General features: G+C 37.9%; 1 protein-coding gene across 3 annotated transcripts in view; it reads right to left on the reverse strand.

Moving 5' to 3' along the window:
* Positions 1-23,963, reverse strand: part of Zdhhc17 (zinc finger DHHC-type palmitoyltransferase 17) — a 68,034-nt gene that overhangs the window by 8,899 nt on the left and 35,172 nt on the right. The window contains exons 4-11 of one of the 3 annotated variants that reach the window (XM_031350260.1): positions 23,300-23,377; positions 22,711-22,855; positions 17,997-18,061; positions 17,231-17,393; positions 10,707-10,832; positions 5,236-5,378; positions 3,982-4,082; positions 428-552 (exon numbers count right to left, since the gene is read on the reverse strand). In XM_031350260.1, coding sequence (XP_031206120.1) covers positions 428-552; positions 3,982-4,082; positions 5,236-5,378; positions 10,707-10,832; positions 17,231-17,393; positions 17,997-18,061; positions 22,711-22,855; positions 23,300-23,377 — 946 coding nt within the window. Of the gene's footprint in view, positions 1-427; positions 553-3,981; positions 4,083-5,235; positions 5,379-10,706; positions 10,833-11,988; positions 12,097-17,230; positions 17,394-17,996; positions 18,062-22,710; positions 22,856-23,299; positions 23,378-23,963 lie in introns of those variants that run through there. The other 2 variants (XM_031350262.1, XM_031350261.1) reach the window with 2 other exon arrangements.

Here is a 23,963-nt window from a genome sequence, read left to right on the forward strand (position 1 = left end):
GTGCCCAGTCCAGTTTCTTACTGATAGAAAACTTCATATCCATTTAGCTTCAAGCCTGTGCCAAAGGAAAACAATGCCTATACCAGTCATATACAGTATTTTGGCTACTGGAGTGGGGTATCTGTACTCTTAGTTGACTGGGTTTCTAGTTTAGTGGGTAACTTAGCAACTATGTCCTTGGGGTGGATGTTAAAGAGATGTTTCAGATATTCCCCTCTGAAAACCACCAGAGCATATTAGGTAAAGGACAGGGGTGTTAATCATACAATGTAAAGTGTGGCATCACAGAGCACCAGGCTGAACACCACATAAAATACGGGCGAGCACAATTCTGCTTAGGTTGTCAGCATTAATAAGAGTTTCTGCCCTTTTCTGACTCTCTGCTGTAAATACTGAGAAACTGGCAGTTAACTGGGTACATCACTACCTTTTTCTTTTGTTCTTCTGTAGCTTTAATAATTCCTGGATCTGATTTCCAAGACTTTCCAAAATTGTAGAAAAGAGCAACACTGTTGGCAAGGAAGGGGAGGTGGATGAATAAGAAGTTGAGATGTGTCCAAGTTAAGGAATCCAACACAGCGGTGATAAGGAAGGTTGTATAGAGGGTTATAGTCCATATGCTCTTATCACACAAGAGCATCTATAGGCCAAAATGGTAAGTTTTCTAAATCCAGTTACACTTTCCCATAATATTCACACCTAAGTATAAAAGGAAAAAATACAACTTTCTATTCATTCACAACACCTTATTATAATACTTTGAAAGTCAGCAAACATTAAAAAACTCAATAGATTAGGTGATCAATATTGCCTTTAACAAAATGAAGTTATTTTCACACTCAAAGTTAGATACATACTTTTCTTCTTACACCATGATTAGGTGTCTCAGTGGGGACATGGTTAGACCCAGCACAGTGTGAGAAGCACACCCCCTAGCAGAGGGTCCTGAACAATGTAGGGTGAAACTATCAAGCTGAGCACAAGCAAGGAAGCAGGGAAGCATGTTAACTTTACAAAACATTTTTAAACTTTCCTGCCAGGTGGTGGTGGCGCATGCCTTTAATCCCAGCACTTGGGAGGCAGAGGCAGGTGGATTTCTGAGTTTGAGGCCAGCCTGGTCTACTGAGTGAGTTCCAGGACAGACAGAGCTACACAGACAAACCGTCTCGAAAAAAAAAATCTAAACTTTCCTAAATTAGCAAGGTTTACAACAAATGCATCAGGCATTTATAAATATAAAAGAATGAGAAACTATAAAAAATATTGCTAAAGCAATACAGCCCTGAACAGAGAATATCTGGTAGACTCAATAGTATTTTTAAGATGTGATGTAGAGATAATTAACATACAAGAATGCTGAAAGACGACATGGACATAACCTGCTTATATTTTACATGAAGGACAGTTATAGACAACTTGAATGAGATAATCCCACATGTGTTTGATTAATATCCAAACACTGAACAACATCAAATACAAAAGAAGCAGAATGGGAAATCATTATCAACACCTGCTACGCAATCCCAGCACACAGCTCCTGAATGACACACTGACCTCTGCACCAGTAGTAAGAAAAAACACTGCCAATTCTTCCAGCAAAAAGCTTATTTTACTCTTTTAACTATGAGCTTCAGCACACACACGCACACACATGGGCACACACATGGGCGCACACACACACACACACACACACACACACACACACACACACGGATGCAAACAGCCAGATTAGATGGTGAAGTGGTATTAGCCAGACACCAAAGCACACAGGACAACACAATTACTCTAAAGCCTGTCTACCAGAGAAAACATCAAAGTCTGAGTAGCTTCACTTCAGTTAATCACAGAAGAGATGAGATGGGCAGAAATGGCATATCAAGTATACCCACACACTCTCAAGAAAATCAAAGGAGAAAAGTTACAGCAGCCACAAGGCAAGGAATCCAGTCTTGAAGAACAAACCTAACAAGCGAGCTGAAAATGTTCCAGAATTGATTTAAATAGAAGGGCCAATGGGATGGCTCAGCGGGCAAAGGGGAAAGCAGCTGCTGTGCAAACATGAACACCTGAGTCCAACCCACATAACCTGTGTGGGAGGAGAGCACCAACTCTGACCCGACAGACCAGGTACCATGACAGGAGCATGCCACATCATACACAACAGTAATAACAAAAAGTGAAATAGACATCCTACCAAATAAGAATTTAAGGCTAAGGCAATAAGACAGCTTCTAGAAATAAGAAAACAAACTGAAACCAATAAACCAATACCTAACAATAAACTAAGAAAACTTAGACAAGCAGAGCATGGAAAGGCTTAAAGCCCTAGGCTGGGCTTGAACTCTCAATCCTACCTCAGCCTTCCAAGAGCTGCGACGAGAGCTGCATACCACCACTTCCAGAAAACTTTCAATCTCAATGCCTTCTTTCTTTAAAAAAAAAGGTGAGTTTTACGTGTTTGTTTGTTTTATCTTCTGAACACATTTCAGAGCTTCGGTTGAACCAGGGAGCTAGCTCACAGCCATGTACTGTGAGTCCAAGGCTAGAGACGAACCGTTCCCAAAAGGTACCGTCTCTCCCTTGGGTGTGCACTTACACTGCATGATTACAAGATTCATTTCTAAAGGTCAACCTTACAAAGGTCAGAAGAAAATTATCTTTTCTAAAAAGGGAAAATAAATGCTGATATAAAAAAAAAACTATCAGCGCTTTTGACTTTCAGTCATTACCTACTGATGCTAAGGTTCAATGGAGTCAAAAGAAACCCAAACCAAAGTACACATAGCAATGCCTGTAGATGGCAACAGAAGGCTGACCTCACACAAGAACACACTGGAAAACCTAACACACTCCTCCCCAGTTGCGTTTCCTTAATGACAGAATGACCTGAAGAACCAGAACACTTGGTCTTATGCACAGAATGTGCTGAAAAGCACAGAGCATTACTTTTCAACTTCTTGCTATTATAAAAAGTAAAGGAGTCAGAGAACGAATTATGAAGTTAAAAAAGAACACAGCAGGATGGCCTTCAGCCTAAGGTACTTGGAAGCTGAGGCAGAAGCCCCCTGAAGACAGAATTCCAAGACAGGTTAGACCAAGATAAAACCTTCTCAAAACAAGACAGCCATATGATGTGGTAAACAGGTTTGTATATAATTACAGTTCCAAACTATACTGTTTTTAAGAAATATTTTTGCTAGGTGTGGTGGCACATGCCTTTAAACCCAGCATTTGGGAGGCAGGGCAGGTGAATCTCTATGGGTTCGAGTCCACACACTGTGAGCTCCAGGACAGCCAAGGTTATTTAGAGAGATCCTGTTTCAAAAATCAAAAGAAGAAAAATAGGATTTTATGTTGATTATTTGGTAATGTATGAAGCATATGCTTGATATACTAATTGTACTTTTTTTAATGAAGCAAAAGATATTCAGTAAAGGCTTACTAAGTAAAAAAAAAAAACAACCTAAGATTAATGAAGTCCCTACTAACACTTGGGAAGCTGAAGCAGGAGGACTACTGTGAATTCAAAGTGAGTTTGTATTATATAATAAAACCCCATTGCAAATGAGAGGGGAGAGGGGGTGGATGAGTGGAGATAAAGGTCTTCAGAAGAGTTAGATACTACAAGCATGAACATCATTTTCTGACAATGTCAGAAATATTTCGACAGCTTTCAATCCTACCTTTACCAAAGACCAGCTATATTATATAGCCTTGGGCTCCTAAGGCCTAAATTTTCCCATCAACAAAATGAAATAACACTAGCTTACAAGATATAGGTGAATTTTTTTAATTGAGTTAATATTGGCTGAATTAGTATTCATGGCTGTTACAGTTGTTAAAAACACTACACTAAATATAAAATAGAAACATTATCTATATTAGCTCACACATTCCTAGGAGTACAAGCTCATTCCTAATGCCACATCATCACATGCTTGAGTCAGACTGTACTAAACACATTTTCATAACAAAGGATATCATTCCAAAACCAGAAGAACCATGTCACATACATCCAAAATTTGGTTGCCAAATATATCCCAAGAGGCAATGCACTGTGCATTGAATGATCAAAAAAGGACCTGTAAAACACAGATTTTATAAAATGTAAGTGGTATATTTCATTACAAAATGAATACTGAGATTAGAATCACAAAAGTCGAAGACATTTAAACACTGGGATTGTTTTCACAGCACTGAGTTCATCAAGACTCTTTAGCCTAACAAGAACTATATTCCATATACTTTGCAACTTTAGAACTTCAATGTATTCCAACTTGCTGAAATCAGTAATTCACTTTAATATACAGCAACTTCATAATCCAGCACATTATTCAAGAACATTACAATTCTGTCAAGTGAAAACAAGACAATGTTCATCTCTCCTAACCTGCCCAGTTCAGTTCAGGTACGGACACATATTTTCGAGTAAAATGAACTGGCTGATTCAGGGCAAGTGAAGGCTTGTGTTTGTGACAGTTAGCTTTAGGAAGGAATACCAATGAGTCTCACTGATACAAACAGGACCTTGTATCCATGTAGACCAAATAGTCTTGATTTCCTATTTAATATTTAAAAACCTGTCAGAGCTCCTAGAAACACTACAGAGATGAATTACCCAGCAGTCACTCCTTCTCAGAACTAACATTAGCATATGACTAGTTATTCTTGTGTGAACTATTTCCAAAGTCTTTCTAAATTTCCAGTGAAAACAAGATGCTTAAAGAAGGCAAGCTAAATAGGAAGATGTGGATCACAGATACCTTCCTAGGATTGCTGAACCAGGCAATATTTAGGGCAAAAAGACTCAACAAGAAATGAAATGCTCAGTGCTTAACGCAATGGGAAAAGCCTGCTTTGTGACTTTGTGACTCTGTGACTGCAGAGCACACTCCACTCTGCTGATAAGCCAGAACTCTTAGCTATCTAATGCCAACAACCAAGAGCAATACCTACAGAAAGGTAAGGTAAGTAGAACAACACAGTAATACATCACATTTACAGTTCAGCAAACTCAAATCACTTCTAAGAAATATTTTAATGCATTTTAGCTTCAAAATCCACATACTAGACTATTGTCATTACGGGGTTTTTTGAATGATTTTAATAATGCTTAAAAAACTATTAATTTCACAAATTATCAAAATAGATAATATTCTAAACATATAAAACATTAATTTGACATATCAGGGAACAAATTATGTTCTTTCATAAAATTAAAAGAAACACACTTACTTGGAAAGAAATTGTACTGTAGCCCAAACACCACCATACATTAACCCTTTAATGAGCCAAGAATCAATGTTTAGGTCTGCTATAAACCCAACTAGCCAAATCACCAGGAATGGAGTTCCTAGCATTACTTTCTGCCGAAATTCCTGTAAAAAAAAACAAAACAAGACAAAAAATAAAACAGAAAACAAATGTTACAGAGGTTTGGTGGGTTTTTTTTGTTTTTTTGTTTTTTTTTGTTTTTTGGTTTTTTTTGGAGTTTTGAGACAGGGTTTCTCTGTGTAGCCCTGGCTGTCTTGGAACTCACTCTGTAGACCAGGCTGGCCTCGAACTCAGAAATCCGCTGCCTCTGCCTCCCAAGTGCTGGGATTAAAGGTGTGTGCCACCACCACCCGGCTGTTACAGAGTTTTTGCATGTTTCAAGTGATCTCAATTTTAACCTCTGCTATCTTTATGAAAGTATGTAACCAAAAGTAAAATTTATTCATTCAAATCTGCCTATGGCCTTTGGGTACTACACAAAAATCAACATTTAAAAGAAGTGTGTTAAGGCAGTGGGAAATGAGAAGTTCAAATTATGGAGTGAGTTCTATGCAGCCAGCCATAAAAGCAACAAACAGTAGAACAGGTTACCATGGGCTAGCCAGAAAGTAGTTCAACGCTCAACACCCCATTTTAATAGAGGACCTACTAACAAGGACAATCACAATGACTTTATCACATAGTAGACAGCTAAAGATGCTTAAATTGGAGAAGACATATAAACCAACAGTCTATTAAAACTGTAAAATGAAGTAAAGAATAAAATCAAGGCCAGTAAGATGGTTCAATGGGTAAATGTGCTTGCCACACAAAGCTGACCACTTGAGTCTGATACCTGAAACCCACAGTGAAAGAGAACTTGTCCTCTAACCTCTACGCGTGTACCATATCTATAAAGATGTGTGCAAATACATGCATGTACACACACACACAAACACACACACCAAAACAACAAGCAAACAAACAAACAGCAAGTGAATCGTCAGGGCTTCCCAGCCCACAGTGCTCAGAACTCTAGAGATGCTTCTGCACAGCTGGTATACTGAGCTGGCTGTCGGAAGCCCACACTTGTAATATACAAACTCACACTCCTCTCTGTAATATCCACCACAACTGTAACGTCACAGCAGCAATTAGCAGTACTTTTGTCTTGTTTACAGACTAGCTCCTCACAAACCTCAATATCTTGCTGAATCTCTTACGTGACAAAAGTACATAAAGATATTTAGCTGTGGTTTTCTTTTCTTGTTTTATTTTCATCTCATGGTATAGCTCAGAATGGTCTCAACCTCACAGAGATCTGTCTGCCTCTACCTCCTGGGTACTGGGATTAAGTGTACATGCCACCACACATGGCTTCCATTTGATCTAACTTTCATGGTATGAATACATCACAGTCTATTTAACCATTTACCTATTAAGGAGCATCAAACTGCTTACAATTTGGGATTATGAATAAAGATGCAATAAATAGTGGCATATAGATTTCTATGAGTTACTATCAGTTCTATGATAACTTAATCCTGCCTCTGAGATAAATGTAATTCTGTACTATACAGATCATGTAGTATTTTAATTTACAATCCCACCAGTAAACATTTGAGGAATCTAGTCTTTGTGCACCATCAGATATATCTTTAGACTTCTTCCTTTCTCTGTGTGTATGCGTGTATACTTGAGATAGCATCTTGCCATGTAGCCCATGATGGCCTGGAAGTTGAGATCCCCTGCCTTAGCCTCCCAAGTCCTGGACTGCAAGCATATACCACCAAACTCATTTAGCTCACTTTAAAATTGGATTCTTTGACAAATTTTCATTGTTGGGTTTTATTAAAAGTTCTTTCTACAGTCTGTATGTTTGTCTTTTGTTTTACATATGACTTATTAGTATTATCTTCTAGTTTGTAGCTTGTTGATAATTTTTTAAATTTTCTTAATAGGTTTTTAATACAAGTTCTTATAAGCAATCCTAATAAACTCACTGGGTCACTAAACTAACTTGAACTCCGGGGTTATCTTGGTTGAATCTAAAAGTGTTCACATTTCCCTGTGATCCCAGCACCAGAGAGTGAAAACAAGAGGATCTGTGGGGCTGATTATCCACCACAGTCTAGCCAAGTCAGTGAGAGACACGGTCTCAAAATACTACTACTACTACCACTACCACTGCCACTGCTACTGCTACTGCTACTGCTACTACTACTACTACTACTACTAATAAACAATGGAACTGAAGAAGGCATTTGCTATCAATCTCTGGCATCTCCATGCTGAACATGCCTTGTGCATGCCTCTTCATGCATGTATATGCATGTGCATACACACTGAAAATATTCTAACGTTCAAAATCTCAGTAGTTTTAAGCTTGTTTCCGAAGATCCAAGCTCCCTCTAAATCTGTCTACTCCCACTACCCAATTGTGCCCTCCCTTGAGGTGGCTTTTTAAAGTACAATGGTAGTGAAGCCTGGGTGTCAGCATTATCTTGTTTAGTTTTCTCTCCAACTCAAACACAGTGCACACTTCAATAGGCTGGCAACAAAATCATGTTCATAATTTAAAAGTTTCTAATCTGGGCTGGAGAGATGGCTCAGCGATTAAGAGTGCTGACTGCTCTTCCGAAGGTTATGAGTTCAAATCCCAGCAACCACATGGTGGCTCATGACCATTCATAATGAGATCTGATGCCCTCTTATGGTGTGTCTGAAAACAGCTACAGTGTGCTTACATATAATAAAAAATAAATCTTTAAAAAAAAAGTTTCTGGGCTGGTGAGATGGCTCAGCAGGTAAGAGCACCGACTGCTCTTCAGAAGGTCATGAGTTCAAATCCCAGCAACCACATGGTGGCTCACAACCACCCGTAATGAGTTCTGATGCTCTCTTCTGGTGCGTCTGAAGACAACTACAGTGTACTTACATATAATAAATAAATAAATCTAAAATAAATAAATAAATAAATAAATAAATAAAAATCTTTGAAAAAAAAGTTTCTAATCTACATTAGAAAAAAATGAGTTCACATAATTGTGGTACATAATATCACAAAGTGCTCAATTATCATCTTTTCCTCCAGTAGGCCTTTTTCAAAAAATAGGTTAACATATACCTTTTAATCCTAGCACTTGGAAGGCAAGATGTATGGGAATTCAAATGCCTGACATACTTAAACAGCTCCAGACTAGAGACAAACAAACCCTAACATGTTTGATTCTACTGAAGGAAAACCAAGAAAGTCAGTCTCTGAGCTGAAAATAATACACACTGCACTACATGCTGAAACTCTTTGCATACGTGTATGTGTACAGTGTGCAGCTGCACATGTGTACATGGATAGTAGCAACATGAGGCTGACATCAGCTGTCTCCTCTGTCACCTTTTATCTTATAGACTGAGTCAGGGTCTCTCTTCTCTTCTGACTAGCTGCTTGCTCCATGAATTCCCCATCTCTGGTGCACTGGGATGATGGGGTTGTGGACCATGGCGCACCCAGCCAGCTAGCGTGTGGGTTCTAGGGATCCAACCTCCAGTCCTCGTGCTGCTTGTGAGACAAGTACTTGCTGTGCCATCTCTGCAGCCCCCGGAAGCTCCTTCTCTCTCATTTTCCCAATGGACTTTTAATTTATCATCGTTTTTAAGTGTTGGGAAGGAAGCAAAGAACTGAGTGTCTCTGGAGGCCAGATGGGCAGGGACTACAGGGTGTTGTGAGCTGCCCTACATAGATGCTAGGAACAGAACTCAGGTCCTCTGTTCTGAGAGAACTGAGCCATCTCTCCAGCCCCTAAAGCTCTCTTTTTACAGAGAAACACTACCCAAATATATAACCTCAAATATACTAATAAGGACATTTATATACTAATATATTATCTTTAAATTAAGAAAGAATCTTCATCTGACCCTAGGAAAAAAAAAAGAAGTTTGGAATATTTACATTCAGCAAACTCAGATTATAGAATCTTCTAACATGCGGCCAACGGAATGAAACCAAAATAAGTAAGTTTCTAGCTCACAGCTATGAAAGCATTAACACTACATGCAAGAACGACTCATTACCTTTAACTGTGAAGAGTTTCGGAACACCTGTATAAGTTAACAAACTTCAAAGACAGCTATTCTGGCATCAGTGGGAGGGACCAGGGACTGTCCATCCAGTAAGGAAGTCTGACTTCTTATAAATAAATAAGCTGCTGCTTTCTAGTATATCACACTTTATTTATTTCTGTCACACTCGTAATAGATTAATATTAACTTCTATGATTTTAGTATTGTCATCAGTAAAGCTTAAGTACTCAAGTTTTCTATAAAAAATTAGTAAGAAAGAACAACTCGGGATGGCGAGATGGCTCAGCGGGTAAGAGCACTGACTGCTCTTCTGAAGGTCATGAGTTCGAATCCCAGCAACCACATGGTGGCTTACAACTACCCATAATGAGATCTGACGTGCTCTTCTAGTGCATCTGGAGACAGCTACACTGGAGTGAGCAGGGCTGGAGCGAGCAGGGCTGGCAGAGGTCCTGAGTTCAATTCCCAGCAGCCACACACATGATGGCTCACGGGTCTGTACAGCTACAGTGTACTCATACACATAAAATAAAATAAATCTTAAAAAAAAAAAAGAACAACTCAATGTCACTCAAGTTGTAGATTACTCTCAAGCTAAAATATATAGTTATTGTTTACTTAAACACACACACACACACACACACACACACACACACACACACACACACACACACACCCCAGAGCTGAGGACTGAACCCAGGGCCTTGTGCTTCCTAGGCAAGCGCTCTACTGAGCTAAATCCCCAACAGCATATATATATATATATATATTTTTTTTTTTTAATGCCAGTTAAATAATATCTTCGTTTTCAGGGGAAATAATGTTTTCTAAGGAACACAGACTCTGCATTTCGGGAAATGTTTTAAGTTTTAAAATCCTATTATAAGTAGACAGTTAAGCCAATAGCCATAAATTTTAAAACTGAAGGTTCATGGGAGAAAATGGACTCTCTATGAAACAGCCAAAAATGGAAGCTTTCTCTCTAAAAGTTATAATATATCACAAAGAATAAAAAGCTCAATTAATTAGAGCTATAGTACTTGTTTTAGAAAATTCACATTAAGACTAAGATGGTTCACAATTCACTATTACATCTACAAATGTCCACAGAATGCCTTTCTCTACTAAAGACCAGTCAGGTAGAACTTATGTTACACTTCAAGGGAGATTTAAACCCATTTATATGTATCCATCATCCCTAAGCATCACAGCACACCATAAATAATTCTAATTAAATATTCTCTCTCATCTTACTCTGGATGACATCATACTTTAAACACAACAATGAAAAATGTAAGACTTCAGGCACATGAATATTTACGCAATAAAGTAAGTTGCACCTGCAGGCTGAGAGCTTTGCAGCCTCGAGTTACCTTGTCAGCCTTTAGCTTTCTGAGGAAGGATGGGTTGTCATATCCCTTCGCTTGCCTTGCCTCCTGCAAATGGTTGATCATCCACACGTTTTTTCTTTGCTTTGCCAAATCAAGTGCTGATTCACCCTGACAAAGTAAATACAAGAAATTCACATTAAAAATAAAACTAGTATTTTCACTAATAAGTTTTAAAGAAATTCCATAAAAATAAATTGACTACATAAAGTCATCAACAATGGTTTCTAACATTGAGTAAAATCAATTTAAAAAACCTAAATTATTACATACCTGTTATCATTTCCCATTCAAAACACAAAAGAAAATACATTTTCTCATCTTATACTCTAGATTCTATTTTTGCTTGCATTTTTCACAAATTAGAGAGCAAATCAAAAAGTAGGTATTTTAGTACCTGCTGGATCAGAGGCTATCATTAAATTTATCAGTTAGTGCACACTCCTAACACTGAGTGTGATAAGACATCCTAACACTGCATCAAGCTGTCAGAAATCTGTTTAATTTCAGGGATGGTAAGTGCCTTAACAAGAGACTGGGGAAGAGAGAAAAAGTCAGCATCTACCTCTACCACTGTACTGGCATTCGACCTACCAGAGAGTCACTACCCACACAGAACTTCCCCAAGAGAACAAGAGAGTGACTGAGAGAAAAGCAGTTCATTCAGGTTGCAAGCTATGAAGTCCTTTAACCCTAAAACAAGAGTGCCAGGAGCACAGTAACGCAGCAGAGACAAGACACACAGCTCTCTCCTACATGGTCCTTCTCTTGCTTTTCCTAATCAAACCTTCTATTACTTTTGTAAATTAGACACCTATATAGTCAATCTATTTAATGTCCTCTATTTATCTGACTCTTTAAATAAAAAAGGTAAAGCTGCCAAAATGTGAATGATATTCAAATTATTTTTTAAAAAATAACCACTGAAATTTTACTTCAAAATACTGGATTAAAAAACAGAATCCCATTTTGGGGAGAGATAATAATTTATCAAGCATGGAATATACTTTTAAAAACACAAAAAATTAAGCATAACACTACTACATAGCAACAAAGAATTATAAACAAATAAGCAACAACAATAAAAACGTTCAGAAGCCCAAGCACATTGTTAATAGGAAAACCATGGTATTTAATCAGGAACGGGCTAATCTAGGTGAGCCTTAAACAAATAGGGATATTTTATTTTAGATATTCCTTGCTTAGTCCAGAATTCCATCACCTACGTTTTCAGAATCAGCTAATTAATCCAAACTATAAATATTACCTGAATAATAGCCATCCCTTGGGTAACAACTCCCAGAATATCCTGCAGTTGCCTCGGTCCAGCTGAGCACCCCTTCCACTAGAGGGCCATGTGACACCTAAGGATTGCCTAGACAGAAAGATTGAGGGAGCTTTAAAAAAACCTTTCAACTTCTCTAGTTACCTGACTGTTTGTATAGTTCTTTTGTTCTGATGGTAAAATAAACAAACAATTCCAGAGTTATACTAAAACCAGGGTTTGGAATCAAGTCTACATTGCTTACTCCATGTCACAGCCAAAATAGTATTACTAACAACAGTACCATCAGCAAGAATCCACATGGAGTATTTAGACACTACATCACTGGTAGTAAAGACAAGACGGTTTTCAGGGGTTTTGGTCAAATAACCATGGCTAAGGTGGAAGATCCCTTGAAGCTGTGTCTCAGGGGGACTGAATTTCACTGTTAAGCCAGGTTAGAGACCATCGAGGTCGGGTGTTCACGAGCTGATCAACAACTTCGTCTCCACATTCTCACCTCCTTCCAAGAACTACAGGAGAGCTTTCTGTCTACTGACATCCTTGAACAGTTTTAGAAAGAAAATTTTGGAAATGCTTGGATAATACTCAGATTAATTGTTCTTCTCAAATTAAATTTCTAACTTTATCTATATAAATATAACTACAGAATAAGAGCCTTAAAAAATTAACAAACCACAACAGTAAAAACAAAATATGACATAAGCCATAAATTTGTTTTGTTATTTTTAGTACAGAATGACTTTTTTACCCTATGGTTGCTATTTAAGCATCATCTAGGACTGTAAAATTCTTCTGACACTTATCTTATGAAAGACAATGATCTTTCCCCCAAAATGCTGTCACAAGTAATATTTTAAGCAAGTCCATGACATCCTAGATCCACCGGTGACCTAGCCTAGAGTATTTAGCTGCTTCTTACTCTTCCAAATATAAATGTTAAGTACTTTAAAGTTATCTATTTATTAAAACAAACTTCAAAGTAAGTTGCCTTATTTTGATAGAAAATTTTATTTTATATATTAAAGGAATCTAATTTCTTTTTCAAGCAAGCAATTTGTAACAAAATCAATTTCTAGTTAATATCAATTAACCATATTTTTAAAATAAAATGTCTGTTTTATCTTATCTAGAGAATATTACTTTTAAAATCAAATCTAGATTTGTAGCTACATCCTACCCTTATAATTTATTTTTACTTTAAAAATTTTAAAGATATATTTATTTTATTCAATGTGTATTAGTGTTTTGTCTGCATGTACGTATGTGTACCACATGCATATGTGGTACCTGACAGTCAGAAGATGTTAGAGTCCTTGAAACTGGAGTTACAGATGGTTGTGAACCACCATCTAGGTACTGGGAAATGAACCCAGGTCCTCTGCAAGAGCAACAGTGCTCCTAATTGCTAAACGTCATCTCTCTAGCCTCTACAATTTATTTTTAATAAAATGATCTTTCCTAGTACTTAAAATGAAAAATGAAATAATAAATGTCAAAGTTATGGACAAAGAAAGAATCATGTTGGAGATTTTAAAATGAAATTTCCTTTTCAAAATCTGCAGTAGCCTAATTAGCTTTAAATGGTACACAGAGAAAAGCATCACCTTCATGCTACATATTATCAAACAGAATGACTTCCTGTCACCCTCCCCTCCAAAGAGCCCTTTCCCTTCAGCATTCACAATCTTGACCCGCATGGAAAGACAAGCTAGCTGAACAAAGCTGCGGCATCCATGATGCTTTCATCCATTCTCCAATCTGACCTGTCTAACAATACTGGAGATACCAGCTCCAGATCCTCTCACTAGCCCCATCCCTTGGCCATGCTAACATGGTCCTTCAAAAGCAACAACATAAACAGCAGCCTGACTGACTTTCCAGTCTTTCTACTGTCCTGTCTTAATGATTCCATCACTTCTCCAACCAGAACAGCGTCTGAATGAAAAAGCACATCCTGTGTGGGCAGTCTATACAAACCTGTCTGTGGCCCAGGACTGCATACACAACTAAGCCTCTATCACAGAGTCTCAGAGATCTGGTATCTGTTTCTCAAGTCACTTCTCGCTTGTTAAACTTCTAAGCCAGCCTCAAATCTGTACCTAAAACTCAGCCTTACCTTCCTAGGCCTTGTAAAGTGCAGATTTCTCTACAGAAAAAAATCTGTTTATCACTTATGTCCACACAACTGATTTCTTCTCCTCACAACCTCCAATGAATGTATCAACTCAGAGGAATCCTCATATCACAATCACCTTCCCAGGCTCGCCACTCAATTGATTCTGAGTATTCGTTTCTTCACTATTTTAGTTCTTCAAGAGTATGTATGTTCTGAGACCAACACAGAGCTTAATCTGTCTTGAACATTCTGACAACCTACCAATGAACCAATATTACTGAATGAATGAAAAAATGGTTTCTATTGAAAGTGATGACTACACTTCAAGTATACAGAGAATGCTAGATCCCAATAGAAACAGTATTTCATTCTTACTTTCTATTTTTAATTATATGAAAAGAACATTTAGAAACTAAAATCTTTCTTAGCAAAGTAGACAGAGATATTTTCTCCTCAAAACTGTGGATGTTGCATAAGCAAATCAATTTTAGACTTAATTTCCTTTAGCTTTAATGTTACTCCAGAATTTACCAAGAGCGTTACACCCTCAATCACTGTTTTAGGCTAGAGGATATTTCTACTCAGTGCTAGAATGTTTGCCTAGTATGCATGAAATCCTGGATTCAGTCTTTAATGTGGAAATGGGACTTTTCAACAGTCAACTTTGAATCTGTGTCAGATAAAGCAAAGATATCAATGAAAAGCTTGTGAGTAGTTTTAAAAGGGCATGAATTTAAATAAAATGTCAGTATTTGGCATTGTGGACTCTTCAGGGTATTCTGACCTGGGTAGCACATCACTACCAGGCCTGAAGCCACAGCAGATGGGAACTAATGTGAGTACTTTAAAGCACCCACTCTCCCCATTACTGCTCTGCTGACATTCATTTTGGACTTTTATATCTTATCAACATTAAAGGTTTTATGCAATGGTTAGTGAAGATCACAGCTTTTGATTATTTGAAAACATGCTAAAATTTTCAAATACATTGCAAATACTTACAGATCATGACTGAAGTAAACTGTCTTAAGGTTTTATGTGAATATACCACTGGTTTCAAACTAGGGAACTGTTTAGCCATCTTGCTTTCATAATTGTTTGGTACACTGTAGTTCAAATATATTAATATAGCAATTAAAAAAAGCAAATTGAGGAAATTCCCTTGCTGTACTGAAATTGGTTCTATTTTTCTTCCAGTGATATAAGAAATATCTTGAAATGTACTTCTAGTTCATGTCCCTTAAGACTGGGACTCTCAAGTCACACAGAGTGAGATGGAAAGAATGCAGGTGATGGAACTGAGGACATTCCAGTTACCTTTGCTTAAAGGAACAAACGCTGGTCAGTTTAGTTAATCATCACCCGTATTCTTTTGTCCTGAACTCGGCCAGTTTACTAATGCCAGTGTGAAGGATTTTCAGAACATTCCCTTTAATCTTGTGCAAAGGTAAACATTACTCTATCATTTCTGAAGTAGCAGAATGGCATCCTGGCTATCATAAATGCCAGCTTGGGTAAAACTAAAGACTGCAAATCTTCATTTTTAGCCTAGAGGTAATTGTTAAACGCTCATCACATGCCAGTCACTACAATAAGCCAACTTTCCTTTTTCCAAGTGTTTTAGTGGACCATTCTGATCATCTTGAGTAGAAACAAGACTTAAAAGTTAAAAAAATAGAAAGAAAACCACATGACTTTTTAAAATCAATTTTATAGTTTATAATATTTAAACTAAACTCAAAATTTGTAATTGGGCTAGTTTCTAAAAATTCACTAAGCTATGAAATAAAAGTTAAAACAAAACAAAACAAAGCCCAAGCCATTTTTAACAATATAGCCTTCTCTTCTTAAAGTAAGCAAACAGAGGAAAAATTTGTCATTAGAGCATAAGGAGATACCTTGATCCAGCAAGAGATACCTACTTTTTGATTGGCTATTTCAGGTTAGTAGATAGCTTAAACTCCCTTTACATTTAATTAGCACATATCCTTTAGGCATTTATAAAACATGGCTCATAAAATACTACAAATTATAGCTAATCCTTAAAAATGTTTGTCCTGGGACAGTGATTCCTGATAGTATTTGCAGTCATTCAGATTACTGCTAAAGGGTCCTAAACCTTTAAAAATGCAAAATATAAATCAAAAACTTGAGATTACCAACAGAACCATATTTTTTGGGGGGGGGAGGACACTTATTGATATTGTGTTTGTGTGAGGGCACCAGTACCACAGGTACATGTGGCAGTCAGAGGACAACCTGAAAGAGTCAGGTCTCTCCTTCCACCATGTCCTGGGGGTAGAACTCAGGTTATCAGGTTTGGCAGCCAGCGCCTTCTGTCGATCAAGTCACCTTGCCAGTCCCCCAGCAGAATCTTGTGTTTGTAGATGTGTACAAATTCTTAAAGTGTACATATTAAATGGTACTTGGCACTTAGATGAATTCTGTATACTTATCCTGGGTTAATTCACCATTATTCTATAAACATCATAAAGTGTTTTATCAAATTTAAAAGTCTTGCTCTTTAAAGAAATAAGCTACTAAAATGACCAGGTCAAAGCATGACTCCAATTTACTGCAATTGTGTTTTCACTGTGGCTGTTCTTACTGCTGTGCGCGAAGGTGAGGTACGCATGTACATGCTCTGCCATGGCATGCATGTGGTCAGAGGACAGGACAGAGCTGGCTCACTCCTTCCACATTTTTACATGGATGGCTTTGGGGACTCGTTTAAAGGTTGTCAGCCTTTACAAACAAGTGATTTTACCATCTGTGCCATTTTACTGACCAGAAGGTGTATTTTGTAACTATAAACTTATATATAATGGTATTAAGAAACCAGAAAGCTACTGTACTTCATTTGTGTAATTTCTAAAATCCTGTACAAATTCACTAATAAAAAGGCTACCCACAAACTAAAAACCAACTTAATATCATAAGATGACATTAAATTACCTAAGTTTTAAAACAAATTATTCTGAAGAAGCAAAGGACTGAACTAAATAATAAGTTTCTTCCAATTATCACAGTCTTACAAGAAGCCCGCGTTTCCAGAAGGACTCACGTTAGTGCCTTCCTTCTCCATCCACAGCAGAGCATATTTACCTTGACGTTCTGGGCGTCCACGTTCCCTCCAGCTTCCAGAAGAAGGCTAATGACTGTGGTGTTCCCTGCTAGGACTGCCCAGTGCAGAGCAGTGTTTTTGTGATACTTGTCACCAAGGTTAACTGAAACATTGAATGTTAAAAGCAATCTAGTTGGATCCACACTGAAAAGGAAAAAAACAAACAAACAACAACAACAACCCTAATTTCAATTATCGAAATCATTACAGAGACTACACTGACTGTGGCTGCATTCTCATTCCATCTCAGAACACATCTAGTCTAGCCTTGCAACTATTACTCAGTAATTAAGCAATATTCCAACATGAACTGTCATGGATGCACAGCCCTCGATAAGCTAACAAGGTGCTGAGAGGCAGCACAATCGGACCTAACTTTCCTAATTTTAATCTGGGAATTTGTGTTATTAACACCTATATATTTAAAGAATAAAAAATATTGTATTTCAATTTAGACTGATCCAAAAATGATTTAAGACAACTTAAAAGAATACATAAAACTTATAACAGAATCACATGAAAAGGTAATTACTTAAAAAAAGGTACTCTCTTCTTCCACTGTCAGAATTAAGATTACTGAGCCAAAGTACAGAGAGCCCAGCAGACAGAGGGACATGTGTTCTGAACTAGCCAATCACTGCTGCACACGCTTGCTTCCTCAGCACGAGTACAGTTGGCTGCTGCTCCTAACCCCACCTTTCCACTGTATTTGCTGAATGATCTGAGTGGTCCATAACAATTACATACCTATGTGTTCTATAAGCTGCCCACATTAAAGGTGTCATTCCGTTCTGATCCATCATATCTACATCCTGATAATAAACCAGACAGCACAACTTTAAGATCCGAACCACAATTAGTTGGAAACATCTAATTTATACATCATACAATCTAATACATTACTACTCAGCTGGGCAGGGCTTATGCAAGTTTGTCTCATAACTTTTAACTAAAGCTAAGTTCTGCCATTGACTAGCTAAGTGGTTACAAATTGGGCCTTCCCTTCCCTTGTCATGGTTTACATTTAATGACCTTTACAATTTTAGAATTCTCAGTAGTCTTCAAACACTATTATGACACAGTCTTAATTTAGAATAAAAGACAACTTTTACTAGTCTGTCACAGAATGAAACTTGACGCATGACACTGTTTTGCAATATTCACTTTCCAGAACACAACATATTCTGACTTTATACAATCAGTAAAAAAAAAAAGCAGTAGTATTTCTGTTAATAAAATAGATTTATTAGAAAAGCACAATATGTTGAGTAAGTATATAATTAATGAATAGGTATATAATTAATGTGATTTTATGCTCACTGATGCACATTCAAAAGAAGAAAAAAAATCAACATCAAGAACTTAAATCCCATGTTTCCTGACAGAAACTGTATTATTTGATGCAGCAGAAAGATGAAACATGTTGTATTATTTTTAAAATCATTCCTCTCAAAAGGTTATTAAAATAGAAAATTATCAGTTGATAAAATTAGCTACAGAAATTTACATCAATTCAGAGGGCAAGTTTCAATATCTGTGCTACCTAGTTTTAGGTCAACATGACACATATTAGGATCATTTCAAAAGAGGGACCCTCATTTGAGAAAATGTCCCCAGACTTGCCTGGTACATTTTCTTGAGGGCTGATTTAAGAGAGCTCAGTGGGTGGTGTCATCCCTGGGCTGGTGGCTTTGGGTGCTCTAAGAAAGCAGTCTGATCAAGACATAAGGAGCAAGCCAATAAGCAATGTTCCTTCATGGTCTCTGCATCAGCTCCTGCCTCCAGATTCCTCGCTCAGGTTCCTGCCCTGACTCCCTTTGACAATGAACTATTGCGTCATGTGTAAGCAAAATAAAGGCTTTCCTCCCCAAGCTGCTTTCGGCCTTGGTGTTTTATGATAGCAATAGGAACACTAACTAAAACAGAAATTGTACCGGGTCATGGGGTACTTGTGACAGAGTTGAACATGTGTTTTGGGGAGGCCTATGGTGAGACTGCATTTGGTGCTGGAATAGGTGTTGGTTGCTCGGAGCTCAGTGGGTTATTCTGAGGGACCTTGGAAAATAAGAATGCTCAAAGAAAGCAAATGATAAAGGCCTTCATGGTATGTGAAGTTTCAGAGAGAAATTCTCAGTCTCTTAAAGAACCTTCAGGACTGTCAGGAGCCCTATAGGACAGGCTAAAGCTAACAGGTGGCCCCCAGCTTTTGCATGGTCTGCGATGGGTGAGCTCTAAGAAGCAAGGTCCCAAAGAGACTTCATGTCAGGATTGCTTCTTGCTCATATGCCTTTTCTGTCATTATTAACTTAATATAATAATCCCTGGGCATTAGCCTATCCTATTGATTAGATTTCCTGAAGATCAACATAACTTTCATGAATTAATGCTGTGTAGATGAATTAAGGATTTTATAGAACTCCTAATTTGATTCAAATAATCTTAGGAAGAAAATTTTAACAGATTGTTTTAGTTGTTTCGCTAGAAAGATGTAATAAAGTTAGAATCAAGAATAGAATATGCCCACTCCTCATAATAGTAACACAATGAGCTTTCATAATTACACTAAAAAGAGATATAGGCCTGGGACAAATTCATGTTCAAGGAATATCATGCAGGTCCAAGGATGGCACATGATAAGACAAGGCCATGAAAAACGTTTACAATGAGCATAGGGAACAGAACACTGCTTTGAACTTACTATCAGCATCCTTCCGTAACTCCCATTTTGTGTAACATTTTATCTGTGAGGTAATTTTCTAAGAACTTTTGTCTATAAAAAGGCCAGAGAAAAGAAAGAAAGGTGGTGTGGTGTGGTGTGGAGACTTGGGGAGCTCTGCCCCATCCATCCATCCATCCAAATGTATATGTTTGCTTGTTTGTATGTACGTATGTGGGTATATGTGTATGGACGTAAGCATGCATGAATACACATGGAGTTGACTGAGACAGATGGTCAGGCCCGACCAGAGAGAGAATGTATGAATGTATGTGTCTGTGTATATTTACCTGCATAAAGTTTCTTAATTCTTTTCCTTTCCTTCCTCTCTGGTTCACAAAGCTAGGCCGTGAAGGGCTTCTGACTGCCTGGCTAGAAAAGTGCTAGCAATACATCCTTTACCTAATCCCCTGTTGTTAAACAAAAGGTGACGCCATCAGCTCTTGGCCCCAATAGAACCAAGAATCGAAGAGGATAAATATTATTAATAGTAAGCAATATTTACTTTTGCAAGACCACGTCTTGCCCACACCAATGCTCTGCCCAATCACTACCTTCCAGAGAGGACCCAGCCCAGTGTTTTAAGAAGCTGCAGTACTGGTCAACTGGAGCTAAAGAGTTGGCTGTGGTTAACAAGAGACTAGCACCAGTGAAGTAAAATATTTGCTTTTCTAGAATGATTTATGTTGGTTAGCTAGTTAGAGATTAGCTGTGATTAAGAAGAGACTGGCATCATTGAGGGTAGTAAATGTAGGAGTACTTCCTCAAGAGGGTCAGCACACAGAAGCTGTGGCCCAGAAGGGGCTGAGGTACATCATATGCTGGCAGCTGAACTTGGCAGTGTAAAGTCATCCAGCTAGTACTGGTTTTGAAGGCGTGAGGGGGTCAGAAAGAACAACTGAGCCTTGGCACTGTGTGGTGTGACTGGAGTCCTAGAAGAGAGCCCAGAAGAGGAAAAAGCGCATTCCAACTGCATCAGAGACTGTAGTACTTTAGAGATGCCACAACCATGGGACAACTACCAAGGTCAGCAGCAGCTGAGGTGAAGTTAGCCTGACTAGAAGCCAAGCTGTCCTGTGTGGGGATGGCTGTGAAAAGCCTTTGAAGGAGCCCCCAGGATTGGGAGGGAATGCCAGTGTCTGACACTGAGCTCTTCACACTGACCATCCCAGTTTGATTTTGGTTTGTTCAGGCTGTGACTATATATTATCTTGGTTCTTCCTTCTTGGAGTTACTAGGTTTCAGTTTGACTTTTTTAATTTTGCAGGAGTCCATAGTTATGAGACCTACTATATTTTTAGAATGACTCTGGTGTAGGTATAATGTTTTTGTATACTGTGTAAAGTTTACCCTTGTGTTATTTCAAATGCTGATTTCTCTATCTGGTTTCAGTGTGGACAAGACTTTGTTATGTTTACTCTTAGAAGCGCCTGTCTCAAGCTTGTGTAAACATTGCTCTTCATTCATTCTCTGTCTTACCAATAAAAGTCAAGGAAGAGTCAAGGAGGGGTGGAGATAGAGACTCAGGAGTGAAGAAGGAGTCATGAGTGGGTCGAGGAGGCATCAAGGGAAGAGATGGATCAGGGAGGACTAACAAATGCCAGTAAAATGGAAGCACTGTCTGGGAGGAAGCCTAGAGGTTTCAAACAGAGTAATAACTACACAGTATTTGGCTCACTGCTTTTTAATAAATCTTAGTATCTCTGTGTGGTTATTGGGGAATCATCTGGTTAAGGAAAAAATGGCTGCTGTACTAATTTTATAAAATCTGTATTAATATAATAATTATTTTACACTCTGGATATTTAAAATAAACTCAACTTTTAAAGTGTGGATTTCTAAAGAAGGTTTAGAATATGCTTTATATTGTGGTAAGATTAACATACCATCTTGGGGACAAGTGAGAAAGGAAAGGTTCTAATGTAACTGTAATGATTCTATGTCAAGCTGACATGGGTCAATTGTGCTGGTCAGTTTTATGTGAACCTGACATGGATTACAGCTAGTTTAGAAAAAGAAACCTCAATTGAAAAACATGTTTCTCACAGACTGTGACCTGTGGGCAACCCTGTGGTACATTTTCTTGATCAATGACTGATGTGGGAGGGTCCAGCTCACTGTGGGCAGTGCCATACTTGCTTCCCTCATAGTCCTGGGTGCTATAAAAAGGCAGGCTGAGCAAACCATAGGGAGTGAGCCAGTAAGCAGTGCTCCCTTCGCGGGCTCTGCATCAGCTCCTGTCCTGGCTGCAGGCAGGCCTGGGGTGGACTGGGATGTGTGTAAGCAGTGCTCCCTCCGCGGGCTCTGCATCAGCTCCTGTCCTGGCTGCAGGCAGGCCTGGGGTGGACTGGGATGTGTGTAAGTAAATAAACCCTCTCCTCTGCAAATTGTTTCTACTCTTGGTGTTTTATCATAGAAATCCTAATAAGACAATATTTAAGGAAAATATTTAAAGGAAAAAAGTAGATTATATATTTTCCCCCTTACTTTCTACTACTTATTTCTATCATACTTATAATTTAAAAATCAATTTAACAGAGAATTATCTTAATTTATGGCTGTATTTGTTCTTATTTTACATACACTAAAACTTAGTACAAAAATAACTACATTTTTTTTTTTACTTTCCCCATCCATCAGAAACTACTACTTAAGTATTTTCAGGTATTAAAAATGTAATGCTACAAATATCAAGCATTTAAGCCATAAATGACACATGATTAAGACATATAAAGATTTCTTTACCTGTCCTTTTGCTATAAGATAAGCAACAATTGAGGTATGTCCAAACTGAGCAGCCAAGTGGATACAGCTGCATCCTTCCCCATCAATTAGTGAGGGATCTGCACCATATTTCATTAGTTGTACAACCATGGATAAATGGCCCTGTCTAAAAACCAGAAAGACAAACATTTAGACATTAAGTTATTTATTTCAAAGACAATCTTCCAGGAAAGAGCAGACATGAGGAATGCAGTAACAGGAAGTCCAACCACCTACTTCATGGAGTTGCCTTAGAACAACACGCGAGTTTATGCTTCTTCAAAGTCTTAATTGGAACAACAGCTTTGATAACTTAACAAAAGCATAGTAATTATTAAATGAGTTCATTCCAATATGATCCTAAAACCCCAAGTATGCATGCATACTTTCAAAGTATTGCACTTACAACTGGGTTAGCCTGCTTCCCTAGGAACACTTGTAACTTTGTTTCCAGTGAAGATAACACTGGGCAGCAATAAATAAACAACTGACTACATTAAATATTAGCATTATCATTTTTTTTAAAAAAAAGGAGCCTAAGGCGAAGGGCGATATAGAAGTAAATGTAAACCTTGTGGCCCAGTGCAATGGAGTTGAATTCAGGTCTCCTCCAAGTTGATCCACAATAGCACCTTTCGAAATATAGTATCTGTAAAATAAAATTTGTAGTAATTTATAAAGTTTTCATCTTCAACTTTAAGAAGTTATGTGAAAAATAAAACATCTTCCACTATCAACCTACTTTGAAGATAAACAGTCTTTTCAAAGTTTAAAAAACATGTTTACTACAATTTCATATTAAAAACACCACTTTTTTGTACTAGAAGGAAATGATTTTTAAAGTTGCAAAAGAGAGAGAGAAAGGCTAAGTAACAAAGAAGGCTCAAAGGGGTGGAGGGGACATGTGGATCTCACAGGGAAGGAGAAATAGAAAGGATTTTGCACGTGAACTTGGGGAGAGTGAAAATAGGAACAGAAGGGCTAGTGGGGAAGTCCTGGGAAAGACGGCTGGAATTGGGGAGCATCTAGGGGGCAAAGTAGAATCCTCATGCAGTGAAAACTCCATGTATCTGTAAGATTAGTAACCCTAGTAAAGTCTCCAAATTGGCCATCTATAACCAGACAAAGTTCCCAACAGGGGGACTGGGGCATCAACCCAGCCACAAAACCTTCAACCTACAATATGTCTGGCCTGCAGGATACGATGGGGTAATGGCAGTGCAGAATTTCTGAGA

This window comes from Mastomys coucha, unplaced genomic scaffold (assembly GCF_008632895.1).
Source record: "Mastomys coucha isolate ucsf_1 unplaced genomic scaffold, UCSF_Mcou_1 pScaffold4, whole genome shotgun sequence".
In the NCBI taxonomy this organism is placed as follows: Eukaryota; Metazoa; Chordata; class Mammalia; order Rodentia; family Muridae; genus Mastomys; species Mastomys coucha.